Source organism: Hipposideros armiger, unplaced genomic scaffold (genome assembly GCF_001890085.2).
Source record: "Hipposideros armiger isolate ML-2016 unplaced genomic scaffold, ASM189008v1 scaffold_5, whole genome shotgun sequence".
NCBI classification, from domain to species: Eukaryota; Metazoa; Chordata; class Mammalia; order Chiroptera; family Hipposideridae; genus Hipposideros; species Hipposideros armiger.
The window spans coordinates 5,857,405-5,873,157 of record NW_017731355.1 but is presented as its reverse complement, the minus strand read 5'-3'; the positions used below and the strand labels follow the sequence as shown (position 1 = coordinate 5,873,157).

General features: G+C 34.6%; 1 protein-coding gene across 8 annotated transcripts in view; it reads left to right on the top strand.

Moving 5' to 3' along the window:
• Window positions 1-15,753, top strand: part of KTN1 (kinectin 1) — a 96,933-nt gene that overhangs the window by 35,361 nt on the left and 45,819 nt on the right. For all 8 annotated transcript variants that reach the window (XM_019645064.1, XM_019645084.1, XM_019645074.1 and 5 more), the window contains exons 6-17: window positions 671-787; window positions 3,190-3,330; window positions 6,418-6,524; window positions 7,313-7,445; window positions 8,783-8,870; window positions 11,373-11,539; window positions 11,913-11,981; window positions 13,399-13,433; window positions 14,134-14,224; window positions 14,590-14,658; window positions 15,176-15,213; window positions 15,369-15,450. In XM_019645064.1, coding sequence (XP_019500609.1) covers window positions 671-787; window positions 3,190-3,330; window positions 6,418-6,524; window positions 7,313-7,445; window positions 8,783-8,870; window positions 11,373-11,539; window positions 11,913-11,981; window positions 13,399-13,433; window positions 14,134-14,224; window positions 14,590-14,658; window positions 15,176-15,213; window positions 15,369-15,450 — 1,137 coding nt within the window. The remainder of the gene's footprint in view (window positions 1-670; window positions 788-3,189; window positions 3,331-6,417; window positions 6,525-7,312; window positions 7,446-8,782; window positions 8,871-11,372; window positions 11,540-11,912; window positions 11,982-13,398; window positions 13,434-14,133; window positions 14,225-14,589; window positions 14,659-15,175; window positions 15,214-15,368; window positions 15,451-15,753) is intronic.

The following is a 15,753-nucleotide window of genomic DNA, read 5'->3' as shown; positions in this document are numbered from 1 at the left end:
CAGGTTGAGCTGTTGTTCAGCATCTTAGCTGTAGAGGGCAGTGTCACTGGCCCTTATATGTGGGATCCGAACCGGGGCCCTCTGGCGTCCCAAGCCAGTTCTTAACCATCGCGCCACTTGGCCGGCCCTATCTTTGCATTTGTTCCTGATGTCAAATGGGAGATTGTTGGTTTTACGTCTCAAGATATGCCTGTTAACTTCAGAGAACTATGCACACATGGTACCTCTGTAGTTTTGGGTATATTCTGATAGGGTTGTTGAGCACCTGTTTGATTTCCACTACTTTTGGCAGTCTTTCCTGATATGCTTTGACATTACAGATGACTATTTCATTTTGGTTCATTTTGCATTTTGGTTTCATACTGTTCTTTTGATCTTTTAGGAGGAGAAAGGGAGATTGTTATCTTGACTCTGGGTTTAAAATGGAAGATCTATAATTCTTTGTACAAATATGTTTTTTGATTAATATGTATCTTATTATATGCGTCAGAACATATAATGATACAATGACTTTTCTGAATGATATTTTACTGACCAGTAGTTGACAGTCATTGTACTTTATATGTAATAGTGAACTCTGCATCGGCCTAAGAACACTTGATATTAGATACTTCATTTTCATTAGCCCATGTTAATTATTACTAATTCTGTATTGATTTCTCAATTGTAGTCAAGTAAAGGAGAGTTGACTGCACTTGTACATCAGCTTCAAGAAAAAGACAAATTACTTGCCGCTGTGAAGGAAGATGCTGCTGTTAAGAAGGATCGGTGTAAGCAGTTAACCCAGGTGAAGACATTCTTGTATTTAAAGGATATACTTTCTGAATCAGAAGCAATGAAGGACTTTAGAAATTGTCCATAATTCCTGAGTTAATTTTGTGTATAAAATTGATACCCAATAAAAAGTCATTTTCTTTGAGTTTTGGTGGTGGTGATGGGGTCTCACTCTTTCATGTTATTATAGCCTACAGATGAATATGAGTTTAAAATAACAGTACTTGTAGATATCCTAATTTCAGAATAACAGAAGCATTTGGACATTGGGAACATTATTCAGTTGGATCTGACCTATAATTATTCTCTATAGAAGCACAAAACTCAGTGTGATCTTATTTAAATCCAATTTATAGGATAAATTGAAATTCTTACATAGGTAATTTATTTATGAAAGTTTTTGTGATAAATATTTTTAATTTTTAATCATTGACGTTCTTCAAACCGTAGAAATTTTACTCTGAGAGCTAAAAAAAGACCTTTAAAAATCATGTAAAAATCATGTCAAATGACACAAACTCGTAGTTATAAAGTAAATAAGTATTTGGGGTGTAATGTACAGCATGGTGACTATAGTTAATAACACTATATTGTATGTTTGAGAACTGCTAAGAGAGTGGATCTTGAAAGTTCTCATCACAAGAAAAAAGTTTGCAACTGTGGTGATGTTAACTATACTTACTGTGATCACTTCTCAATATCTATAAATATTGTATCATTATGTTGTATACTTGAAACTATTATAGTGTTCTGTGTCAATTAAATCTCAAAAAAAAAAAGAATATGTAGACTGAGAACGTAATTGAAATAATGGAAAATGTCGCATTCCTCCTGAAGTGTGGTCTCATTCCTCCTTTATTTAGGAATTAAATACAGTAGAGCAAATGAGGTTTATTTTTGCATCATTCACATAGCTACTTGATGATGTGCAAATGGCCTCTTTTATTTTTTAAAGATTTTATTGGGGAATTGGGGGAGGGGATCAGCGCTGGGGAATTGGGGGAAGGGGAACAGACAAGTTGTCGTCCTTTTGTTCTTCAGTCTAGTTGTGTAGGATGTTGCTTCACTGGCCCATGTTGGTATTATCATTGCGCTCTTCCTGGGAGAGGCAGATCCGTCACCGGTCACTGGACGGCTGCTCACAGCAGCTCTTGGCAGCTCACGTTGGCTGCTGGCCACTCATGGTAGCTTACCGGAGCCCACTGCAGCTTCATTCACTGCAGCCTATGCCGGCCGGTGACTCATGGCAGCCCAGCTCCAGGTCGAGCTGTTGTTCATCTTAGCTGTAGAGGGCGCAGCGTCACCGGCCTTCATATGGAATCGGAACGAGGGCACTGCTGCTCAGAGCCGGCATCCCAAGCCAACTCTTAACCAACACGCCACTCGGCCGGCCCAACAGATGGCCTCTTTTGAATATAAAAAAAATGCTTTATGTGAATTTGAAGTAAATAAAAATAAGTCATTGGAAAAACTTGGTCATATTAAGATTAATCAAAGTTGTTACTAAACTAAGCATGTTTCCTTAAAATTAGAAACTTTAGTGTATTGTTTTATGTTGCTGTAGTTTTCTGGACTATATTTTAAAAATTTAGAAAGGTAACTACTTAGTAGTTTATTGAGCTGTACATTTAAGATGTGTATACCTTTTCCTAAGTACATATACATCAATATAACAATTTTCAAATGTAAATGAATGAACTCTTATGAGCAACCATAAATTACATAAAAATCCTAAATTTTTTCAGATAGTTTCTTAGAGCAGGGGCATGGGCTGATCATACCTGCACATAACTTTAAAGTTGCTTGGCTTTTTTGTACTTTGATAAATAATATTTGTTCTAGAAGTTCAAAATACTTGTAACACAAAATGAAATCACTGTTTTAATAAGATTTGACTTGGGAAGATAAACTTTATTTTCTTATTTTTACTCTTCCTTATTACAAACTTCCATTCTACTAGAAACATAGCCTTATCTTTTCTCCTAAGAAAGAGACTTATTTTTTTTTCTTCTAGGCTTTTTTTTTTTCCTTTTCTGTACCCTAAAAGAGCTGATACCTGCTAATACAATGAACTGTTTTGTTTTAAAAATCTTATTTTTTATAATCAAGTTAGAATGTAGGATTTATTCCGGTTTCAACTCTTTAGCTTTTAGACCAGAAAGTGCATTTGAAATAAGAGTAAACGGAACAGCAGTGTTTATGAAGAGTACTGGTATAAAGAGAAGGTAAGATGCAAAAGATGATGGGTTTTTTTTAACCTTTGATCTTGTTTTTTAAGTAAGTACTTATTTCAGAATTCATGATTGTTTTACTGATATCATTTTTCCTGATGTTAAAAATGTTTTTTATTATAGTCTTATGGTACTAATTTTTTTAATGAGTTTTTCATAATTTTTTTCTGGTTTATTCCTTTAGGAAATGATGACAGAGAAAGAAAGAAGCAATGTGGTTATAGCAAGGATGAAAGATCGGATTGGAGCATTAGAAAAGGAACATAATGTATTTCAAAACAAAATACATGTTAGTTATCAAGAGACTCAACAGATGCAGATGAAGGTATATTTTCATTCTTTGAAAACAAAATAAAATGTTTATGTTCATTTAATTAGCAAGCTTTTAAGTGCCTAATATGTACAAGGCCCTGTGCTGGGCCATGGTACAATGGCTAGTTAAACTGGCTCCCTCCTAAGATAGCAACCTTTGTTGGCGGGGATGAGGTGGGGAGGCTGGAAGCTGACAAGTAAATACTCCAAGTAGAGGTAAGCATTAGATGCTTTGGAACAGTGGAGATAGGAGGTGTGGAGGAGAAGGATTGATAGGGAAGATGTGTTAGAAATGATATGCGGACTGTTGAATCTTTTGAAACAGTTGGGCATTGGCAGGTAAAAGAGAGGAGTGGACACTGGTATAAGAGGTTATTACTTGGTGTGATTTCTTAGTCCCACCCCTAGAGATTATGGTTCAGTGGGTCTATTTTGGGGCCCAGGATTGAGCTTTCTAATGAGTACATGCCAGGTGTTTCTAATACAGATTGTCTAGTGATAACAGTTTGTGAGAAATATGTTAAGACTTGTGGTATTTGGGAGTTAGGGTTGTAATGTAGAAAATAAAATCTGGAGAAGTAAATAGAGGTCCTGTCTTAAAGGGCCTTGTATAACTGAAGACTGAGGAGCCAGTGAAGTTTAAGCAACCAGCAGTGTGATTATATTAGTATTTTAAATTATTACTCTGGTAGCATTGTGAGAATAGAACACAGGATAGTTGGAAGGCTTTTGCAGGAATCCAAGAGAAGAAGGGCCTGAAATCAGATGTTGACAATGAGAGGATGAGTTTGAATGATACAAAAAGAGTTAGTAGATAGGGCTTGGTGACAGTGCAGGAAAGGAGAGAAGTGATAATGAAGAATAACTCCCAAAGTTTTGGCCTAAGTGACCTTTTGTCTCTTGTTCTTACTTTCACCTGTCTTCTTTCAACATTTCAGAAGGTTCAGTTCTTACTGTCTATCTTTTCTATGTATCATCCATTTTCATGATTCTAATTAGGTCTGGCCCAGTGATCTCATCTCTTCTCTTCTCTTCTCTTCTCTTCTCTTCTCTTCTCTTCTCTTCTCTTCTCTTCTCTTCTCTTCTCTTCTCTTCTCTTTTCTCTTTTTTTTTCCTTTCAGATTGAAGTATTATCTTTGTTACTGATAAACAGGCATTTGAAGAATATAGTTTGGGTTTGCTTGTGAAGTGAGCTTATAATACTCCTCCTACTTGAACTCTGGATTAAGGACTTTTTTTTTTTTTTCCCATTGCTGACTGAAGCTTCAGCTTGGAAGTTCTTGTCATCGCCTCAAATTTAATATATTTCTAAACTCAAACTCTTGCTTTTGATCAGGCTGTTTTCCAAATATTTTTCAATATTTTTAGGCATTATTTATCCTTATGCTTGAATCCTTTGACTTTTCTCTCCCTTGCCCAATCGATAATTTATTTTGAATTCTTAAAGATACTTTATTTCTAGTTACTCTTGCATCCAATTCTTAGACATCACCTTAGTTTATTATTTATACTAACATAATTATAACACCTTAATAGGTCTCTCATTTCCATTCTAACATGCAATTAGTCTCAGATTTTTATTTGTAAAATATTACTTTGATCACATTGCTAGTCTGCTGAAAAATTTTAAATTATTCTTCACTGCTATCAAAGTCCAGATGTTTTTAATGGAAATACACTAATAGCAAAAAAGAAGTGAAGGACTCTACTGTCAGATTCTTACCACATCCACTGCTGCTCTTATGCTTTCATTTGGCCCAGCCCTCCGTCTTCCCAACCCCTAACCATTTGAAGTGTTCTCCCCCAGAGATCAGGTTATTGAAGAACTGATTTTTCTAGCCTCAGGTGATATTTTCCTCTTAATTCCTGCTTACTATTCATTTGAAAATTAACCAAGTACTTGTAGCAACATCTTATATTGAAGATAAAAGGTGTTGAAGTGATTTTTTTTTCTTGATTATTTATAGAGGCCAGGATATAGATTCCTTATAAGTTCTTGGAAAAATAGATATACTTTAATCTCTTTTTTTTAATAGGTTTACTAAAAATTAAGATTATTTCACATATTAAGGTAAGACATATCCTTAGAGGGATATAAGATTCAGTGTTGTTTATCTTTTTTTTTTTTAAAGATTTTTATTGGGGAATTGGGGGATGGGAACAGCGCTGGGGAATTGGGGGAAGGAAGGAGAACAGACAAGTTGCTGTCGTTTTGTTGTGGAGGACGTTGCTTCACTGGCCCAAGTTGGCACCATCATTGCGCTCTTCCCGGGCAAGGCAGATCAGTCGCCGGCTTCTGGACAGCCGCTCACTGCGGCTGCTGGCCACTCATGCTGGCTGCTGGCTACACACAGTAGCCCATGGCAACCCACTGCAGCAGGGGTTGCAGCCTACGCCATCGCCGGCAATCACGGCAGCCCAGCTCCAGGTTGAGCTGTTGTTCAGCATCTTAGCTGTACAGGGCAGTGTCACTGGCCCTCATATGTGGGATCTGAACCGGGCCCTCTGGCGTCCCAAGCCAGCTCTTAACCAATGCGCCACTCGGCCGGCCCTGTTGTTTATCTTTTGATTCTGTAATTCTACAATAAGAAATTAGAGACCAGAATATTTTAGCAAGTAGATTATTGTACAATGAATTAGCCATCTATTTGATTATGGCTCAGTTTGTAACTTAATATGAGTGTATTGAACGTGTTTTTAAACTTCATTACTAACATATTTCATTAGAAAATATTGCTAACATAAAATTGACATAGGATCAAGACAGACAATTCTATGTGAGTCTTAAGCGGTAAGGGGAAGTATCCTAAATTATCTTTCAGTTCTGAAATAGTATCTGTGTATTTATTTTTCATTTCAAATATGATAGCAGCTAGCACCTACTTGCTTTCTTGAATGCTGTGGCAGCTTGTATTTACTTTGCATTCATCACTATCAAAATGTAATTCATCGTTTAAATTTGTTTATATTTACTTGAAAAGGATGATGTAAACTTCATTGTCTTGATGCTTTTTACATTCTTATCATAATAAACTTTCTTTTAAAACTTAGCTTTGGTAGTCATTGTTTTCTAAATCTTATGTTTGTAAAATAATTTTAGTTCCAACAAGTTCGTGAGCAGATGGAGGCAGAGATAGCTCACTTGAAGCAGGAAAATGGCATACTGAGAGATGCTGTCAGCAACACTACAAACCAATTAGAAAGCAAGTATGTTTCCAAATGCTTTATTTTTAATTGAATGGCAAAGTAGTTTCTTGAATCATCAAAATGATGTTTGGTACTAATTGGCTAGAGTTTTGTTTTTTACATTTGTTTCTAAAATGAGTTGATTTTCAAAAACATTTGCTGTGTTAAGAACCTCTTCAGCTAAACTATATGGTAAATACTGTGCCACCAGTAGAACAGTCTACGAACTTATGAGACTGAATATACAAGTTTTAAACCATCTACCCCCTTTAATAGTAGTTTTCAAATTTCATTGTTTTGAAGAGCATCTGCCATATTCATTAAAAAAAACAGATTCTTGTGTCCTACCCCTAAAAGATCATGATTCAGTGGCTCTGAGGTGGAGCCTAGGAGTCTACATGTGAAAACACATTCTTGTGATAATTGTGTAGTTGGCTCTTGGCTATACTTTGAGGAACAGCACCCTAGAGAAGACTAGCAACATGCTTACACATAATAAACACTGACTGGTTGATTTTAATAGAGTCTCGGAACATCACTTTGAGGGTGGCACTATTGATTCTGATTATTGTGTGGTCATCCATTTCTTGATTATATTGTAGTGACTTTAGAATTTGTGTTATTGCCATTAGGATGATTCATAGGTTACTCTCAACCAAACTTCATTTTAGTAGTCACTTATAGCCTTTTCATTTAGCTATAAGTGGAATTACTAATTTAGCAAAACAAATATAAAGTATGTTTTGTTTATCTGTTCTTTATATGCGTTTGTAATAGTGGGAGGTTCCTAATCCAGTTACTATTTTCAGGCAGTCTGCTGAACTGAATAAACTACGGCAGGATTATGCTAGACTGGTGAATGAACTGACTGAGAAAACAGGAACGTTGCAGCAAGAGGAAGTCCACAAGAAGAATGCTGAGCAAGCAGTTACTCAATTGAAGGTGATATATTTCTACCTTTATTTATCATTTCATAAATACCATAGATACTCATTTCACTAACCTAAATGTGTATATAGGTTTGAGAAATGTAGTTTGAGGCTTAATGCGACCTGTAGTCTAAGTGTTCTGCCTATACAGAAGTGTGTGCACTAATGTAAGAATTGAATATAGGCTTGAGTTTGAAGTTAAAGACTGTTTGAAGATATGAAAAACGAAATTAGCTGATTGACCGGTAGAAGCAGTAGAATTTCATCTTATATGTGGAGGTTAGGCTCTACCTGTATAGGGCAAAAATCATGTAATTAAAATTACCTTCAACATCACTTACCATCTATAACTTGGATTTCTTAGTAAGTTCAGTATAGCCTAGTTTTCTTCCAGCATCAGAACCGATGATTTTCTTTTGCTTGAGCATAAGACCGAGGAATGCTCTAGTAGCTTTCACTTGAGCCATAGTATACAAAAACCACACATTGTTTATTTAGATACTTCGTACCATGAGATTCTCATACTGAGAAGAGATTCATGGGGTTGCTCAGGCTGACCGAGAGAGGAGTAGATTTGTTCTTGAACTTGATAGCATATGCACATTGAGTAGAATGATGAGTAAAATTGTTCCTGTTTTTACTGAGGAGTGCATTTGTTGGATGTATAGTTCAATTTGTATAAGTTAAATGTATTAGACAAATTCCTATATAGGTATTTGACATAATCATACTTTGATACTAGTTCCAGAATAGTAGGAATTAAAGGGGCTTTGGAATAATTGAATGTGGAAAATGGTGTAGTTTTTGTTTTCTTGAAGTTTTCATGGATCCCTGTGGGAGACTGATACAATTGTCCTTTCTTTTATTTAATATTTGACATGTTGGTGTGTTTTCTGCTGACATTTATAAATATGAAAGTTCTCTGTGGATATGGATATGTAGCTAAATGACACTAAAGATTAAAGCATTGTACTTTATCTCAAAATACAAATTTTAGGTACCTACTGAGATTTAGCAATAAAGATACCATCCTGTCTTTTGAAAACCTACCAACTGAAGGAAAACAGATTATAGCTGAGCGGATCGGATATATACGTAGTAGTAGCTATATTGATCCACCAGCACAAATATTGTTTCTGAAATAATCTCCAATCTGTAAATCCTGTATTTGGAGGGTAGAATGGCTGTGGCTGATATTATCTGTGTATGTTATCAAGCTAGGCATATTTGTCTTTCTTATTAAAATGTAGACTAGTTGGAATGGGCGATTTCATGACACAACAGTAAAGGTAGAGGATACCTTTTTTTAAATTGCGATCCTGTGTTTGTACTGACTAATGCTTTCTCCAGGTTCAACTCCAAGAAGCTGAGAGAAGATGGGAAGAAGTTCAGAGCTACATCAGGAAGAGAACAGCAGAGCATGAAGCAGCACAGCAAGGTAAGGGGAAGAGGTGTTCCTGTAAATTAAGTATATAGTTTTGGGTAAAATTTCCTCTCCTCTCTGTATATGGAGAAAGTATAATTTGGCGTTTTGGTTATAGCTCATTAAAAATAGCTTTTGCATTTTGCAGTACCTTTTTTTCTTTAACGTTTCTTAGGGTTTTAAAAATAAGTACTCTACTAGCTTGGTCTGAAACATTAAGTTGCAGGTGAAATTATAGTCCATGATAGGGTAATAGGAGCCTAGCTGGTGTGTTTCCTATCTGTAGTTATTTATTCCCTTTGGTTTTTTGATCAGCTCTTCATTTTATATTTTGTTTCTAAGGAAGGACTCACTTCCTATATTGTGAAGAGAAAAACAGCAAGAGCATTACCGTATCAATTAGTTGATTTAAAACCTCCTGTTACTTACATACTAACTTCTACTAGTCTTAATTTGATGAATCCACCTGGGAGATAATGGAGCTTGTATCATGTGTATTATTTATGTCTCCAATACTCCCTTTCTCCCACAAAAGAGGCAGTGAGCTAATAAAATATGGTTTTAAACAAGAGGATAGATGGTGCAGATTTGGCTCTTTAGACCTTTGATTTCCTCTGATTATTTTTCTTTTCTTTTTTTTTTTTTTACCCCTAGCTATTTCCCTTTGGTTCACTGTTTAAATATACACAAGAAATTTGAAGGCATTTTAAAATATATATATATAAAGTTTATATTTATGTTAAGATACATTAGCTTATTTTTAAAATTTATATTTTATTTTATCAAAACACACATGAATTTTGCCAAAATAATTGGAACTATAAACTATATAACTATAAACAGTAAAACCTCACTCTGACCAGTTACTTTTGCTTTTAGTGTTTTCTATCATATTTCTAGCTAGGTATATTATTTATACTGCTATTTCTTGATAGGCATCTGTTGACTTTCTGTTACAGAAAACGAGGGTGTAACACTCCCATACCATTCCTCCCACCCTTCCCTCATTGTCCTGATACGGTTATGCATACTTTTTGATTATGTCAGTATTCATTGTTTACATTATTATGACTATATGATTCAATGCTGAGCCAAGATAAATAATAAAACTGCAGTTCTTTTCTTGACCAATATTTTTTAAAATTTTCGGGAGTTAATTATTGCTTTATGTTTTTAAGTCGCTTGATCTTTGTTTCATTGTTTAAAATTTTACCTATGGTTAACTCTCTTTAACTCTTTCAACTTTCCTAGTCTCTCAACACAGTAGATACTAGAGAACCTAATGATTTTTCCTGGGGGTATCCCTCTGGAGTTTCAGTCTTCCTGTTCCAGTACTTGTTGCTCTCTAGGTTGGCTCCATAACTATCTTCTGAGACTTTCTTCAGTCTCTCTATCCTGTTCTCTGGATCCTGTGTCACTACCATATATGGAGTTCTGGGTTGGAAATAATTTTTCCCACAGAATTTTGAAGGCATTAATCCAGTGTTTTAACTTTTACTGTTATTGGTAAGAAATATTATGCTCTTCTGAGTTCTAATCTTGGACATTATCATTATATGTTTAATTTTCAGGAACTTTTTTATGAATTGTATTCCATTTTGATTTTAGTGTCTTGTTATGGAAGTAACATCTTACTTTTCTTAAATCTCATATAATATACACGCACATATACACATTTCCTCCTTTTCCCTGTGTGGCCTCTCTGTCCTTGATGGTAGTAATCCATGTCTTGTCCTTGTCATGTGTGTGGTGTTATCTCCCTCCCTCACCGCGCCCCTGACTTGATTGTGTTATGGGCCACAAGGCAGCTGTCATAATACCTGGTATCTCCTTTTCCTGGATCATTCTGGGTTTCTGAAATACTTGCCCTTTCCTTGTCTCTGCCAAGTTAGTGATCATCTCTCCATTTTATCTTAATTTCTTGTGATTTGGAATTATATTTATTCTCTGATTGCATCAAAGATAGTTTGTGTTTGTTTCTCATTTTCCTTGTTGTTTTGGGGTTATTGCTAAGAAGAGAAGCAGACAGAAAAGTTTTACTTTATTTTACACCAGGACATTTGTCAGCCTTCAGCATCTTACTGTGTTTTCCAGGTAGGGGAGAGTACAGAGAATTTATAAGAAATTTACTAAATAACTTACAAAATACTTACTAAAGTATCTGTGGGGAGATAAAGAATGCTTTTAAGAAATGGTATAACAGTTTTGAACATCTGTGTACTATTCAGTTGACACATTTATTGAATATGTACTGTGTACCAAGCCTTAGGCACAGCCCTGGATATAGAGAAAGGGTAATCTCTGTTTTCAGAAAGCTGGGAGAGGAGATGGATTAGTACAGTGTGGCAGATACTATGATTAAAGGTAAGCATAGGCTGTTCAGGGGAGCCATATGCAGGAGGGGAAGCAGAGAGATTCAAGGCAGGTTTTCTAGAGGAGATAATGTCTACACTACAGAAGCGTGGCAGTAACCTGGCAAAGGAAGAGAACTTTGTAAAATACAGTATTTTGTTACAGATTTACAGAGTAAATTCGTGGCCAAAGAAAATGAAGTACAGAGTCTGCATAGTAAGCTTACAGATACCTTGGTATCAAAACAACAGTTGGAGCAAAGACTAATGCAGTTAATGGAATCAGAACAAAAAAGGGTGGAGAAAGAAGAGTCTCTACAAATACAAGTTCAGGTATCTAATTTTCTCACTTTTAAAAAATAAAAGTGGGCAGTGGTTGGGGTGGTGATGAATAGTTAAAACTTAATTTTTGAGCAGTTGTCACAATATAGTGTGTTTGAACATGTATTCAAAGATGTCGTCACCCATATTCTTACAGTTTCTGTTTTAGATTAGGAATAGCGCAACATATTCTTAATTTCTACCTTGTAAATTAACTCTCAGAAAAGAATACCCAATCATCGTTTTTTAAAATGATGCCTTTTGGAATCTAAGAATGCCTTTTTAAAGACATACATGTACCTGTAACTTATTTTGTTCATATGCATTGGTATATTTGTTAACAGCACACTTTCCCCCCTCTCCTTTTGATTGCTATTTATGAAAGGATATTTTGGAGCAAAATGAGGCTTTGAAAGCTCAGATTCAACAATTTCATTCCCAGATAGCAGCCCAGGTAATTGCGCTTTCTTATAACTTATTATTACTAGTAGCTTCCTAGCTGTGTAAATAACTATCTTGAGGGCCTGCTGAGTGCCGAGCATGGGATTAATAGTTGGGATACTAGTCAGTGAATCAACCTTGACGATCCTGAGTGCTAAACATTCTGATAATTATATGCAGTGTTGTGAGAAAACACTAAGCAGTTCAAATCCAGCTAATGGGGGGGTGAGTCAGAGAATTTTTACCATAGGAGGAAAAAATGTCCACAATCTTATCACAGAACTGGAGGAATTGGCCAAATGGTGTCAAGAATAGTAATTTATGTATAAAAATGTTCACTAACTATTGCTAGCCATAAGGGAAAACTTTATATACCCTTAGGTAGCAGCAGTATGTTAACTATAACTCAGATTATATATGCAAAAGGACCACTTTAAGATTTATATTTCAGTTTAGTGAGTAGGGAAACCTTCCAGAGTTTTGCACATGGTATTATAAGACCTGTTTTTCTTGGGCAACATTGTTATGTAACATGATAAATAGATAACAGATACAGATATATTGAGTCTTTAGAATATAATATAATGTTGAATAAAAGCTACCAAGTACTTAACTTGTTTCCATAATATAGATAGTGTGAATTTCAGTTTCAGTTGTTCAACTTTAATATTTTAAAAATTGTAGAAAGAGTATTAGCTTATAAGTTACCTTTCTGTATAAAAAGTAGTTTTTATATTAAAAACTTATTTTTAAGGTTTAGTCAAGTTCAAAGTCCCAAATCTTTGAGATTGTAAACATTTTTTTTTTCTAATTGCTTTCTTTGTAGAAACTATAAGCTAAAATTAATTGGGAAGAATTATTTAATAGAGGAAAGGATGTTTGTGTGTATGGATGTATATGTAAATCATCAATTCAAGTTGGATTGAGATCTTGAATTATTAGCTGAGAGGTAGCTCTAGAAAATTTATCAGGAATTAAATACTTAGAGAGTGCTCTAAATACCTTTTAAAAAGTAAAGATGAGCATAGGTATTACCAAACAGCTTAATTGTTGTCTTAATCATGAGCTGTATCATTTCATTATTGGAAGTTGTTACTAAGGAAAAGAAACACAGGGATGAAAAATGGACTTTGTGGCTGTTTTTCCTATGTTTTGTTGCTTGTCAGTTACATAGTTTCCAGACCTGTCAACTTCTTTTATTTAAAATGTCTTACAATATGTAGTTCCCTAATACTGGTTGTTGGTGATCAAATTTGCTTTCAGAATAATAGCTACTATTTATTGAGCACTCATCATGGGCCAGATACTGCCATAACAACTTTATATACATTAATTTCTTTTAATTTTTAAAGCTCTGTTGTGATAATTATTGTGCAACTTTTAAACTTTCTCTTAAGTGCTTTTTTGTTGACACTGTTTTTCTTTCTTAGACCTCTGCTTCAGTTCTAGAAGAATTACATAAAGTGTAAGCCTGCCTTTCTATACTTCTCTTCTAATTGCTTAGTCACCATTAACTGATACCTGTTAGATCCAACACTTATGATTAACTTTATATTCTAACTTGTTTAGAAAATCCTCTCAGCTAGATTTGGAGCAGCTTTTGCTCCCCCTTCCTCTCAGTGAGTTGGGTCCCTAACAGATTACACATTCTGTGTTTTTCTGTCTTCGTCACAAAAAAATTGGGGAAATTTGTTTTCATTTGGGCTTTAGCAGTTATGTGGAAGAGATACTTGTGATTTGAGATCAGTGTAAGTAAATTACTTTTTGTGTCTAATAAGTAGTTGTAACTACTCTGTATCTAACTATGTAGTGGTATGCCCAAAACAGAGTTCTGTTTTTGTGTGTGTGTGTGTATTGTATAATTGCATAGACATGGATCACTTGAGTTCACAAGCCCTGAAATCTGGTTTTGACATTGCCAGGCTTATGAGCTTAAAAAAATTACTTAGCTTCTTTGACCTTAAGTTTAAAAATAGGGGTAGATATTTTCAGGAGTTGTAGTAATGCATATAGCAGTTATTACTAAAATGAAAGGGGCTGTAAAAATGGATAGTACAGTTACAAGAGAAACTACTTAAGGAAGGATGACCATTTTTAAGGCTTTTTAATCCTTTGATTTGATGTCTAAATGTTTATTGAATGTACAAATGTATTTCCTGTTAAAGGATTGCAGAAAAGGATAAGCAGATAAAACAGACCGAAGATTCTTTAGCAAATGAACATGATCATTTAACAAGTAAAGAGGAAGAACTTAAGGTACAGTAATTATTATAAATGGCTGCAGTACTTTACAGGCATTGAATTACCCCGATCTTGTAATCAGTGTAAGTTTCTGTGAAGAATGGAAAATACTCTAGAATTTATTTGAAGTGTCTCTCTTCTAAACTGCAAAATCCTCTTTTACCTTTTAAGAAAAAAATTTAACGGGTTTTTGTCACACGATACAGTTCACAGTAATTTGAGAAATATGCTAAATAACAGGAATTGATGGTTTCTCTTTGATTTAAGAAATTATAATTTGAGACCTTTGCTTTGAGACCTTTGCTTAAGTAGAGTTATTTTACAAACTTCAAAGTCAATTGTATTAAATATTTCTAAATGTGTTTCCTTTCTTGTTCTAGGATACACAAAAGGTGAATTTCTTCTTAAAAGCTGAAGTGCAAAAATTACAGGCCCTGGCAAATGAACAGGTAGATTTTTACTGCTTTTGAGCATTTACCTCGGAATTTCAGTTCATCTATACTTATTTTCGTTGGTATTACAAGCCCTAATTTTATTCATATAGATAGTAAATATAATGGTTACTTGTGTCTGGCTGCATGGTGTGTTGTTGAAAGCCTCTTCTATTTGACTATGACTCTCACAACCCTAGAAGTTAACTATTTTCATGTTGAAGTTAATGTTCGATCCAATGCATTGATCACTTGTGAGATATCAGAGGAACAATTAAAACATTCTTAATGTACTGATTTGTTTTAGCCTTCTCCCATTTAAATAAAAAAGATATATCTTTTTATTAGGATAAAAATTGATCAATGAGAAGTACAAAATACAGGACAGCAAAAAGTATTACAGCAATTTATGATATTGCTTTAACTTTACACCAGCTATATGAAAATGTAATTTTTTAATATGTAAAAATAAATGAAAGAATAGTTTGAGTGCCTCCTAAGAAATGATATAATTCTCATTTCATACCAAACACAGGCTGCTGCTGCACATGAACTGGACAAGATGCAAAAAAGGTGATTAAAGTATTGCTGTACATGGAGCCATTCATACATTTATGTTCAAGTATAATTGCAGAAAATATTGCTGCTTACAACTGGTAGTTGTGCACATTATTTGTGTAAATTTTCTGAATATATGAAGTATTTTAATTGATTGTTTTTCCTCATAGCATTCATGTTAAGGATGATAAAATAAGATTGCTTGAAGAGCAGCTACAATGTGCAATTTCAAACAAAATGGAAGAATTTAAGGTGTGTGATTAAGCTTGTCAATTCAGCTTTTTTTGAACAACCTTGTATAGTTTTGAGTTTTAATCTCTCTGAAACAGTGTTTCTGTAGTTTATTTGGGGGCTTATACAAAGAATAAATTTTAACATAGAATTTTTGCCTAGATTATCTTAGTTTATCTCTTCTTATAATAGACTTTGGAAATTTGTTTTGCCCCAACTTTTTCTTTATAGCTTTTAGTTGGTAGTTTGGGTGGTTTTATCTGCCTCTGTTGTTGGTGCAGGGCTAGTTTCTGGTCATGGCCAACCAGGTTGAGTATTGTAAAG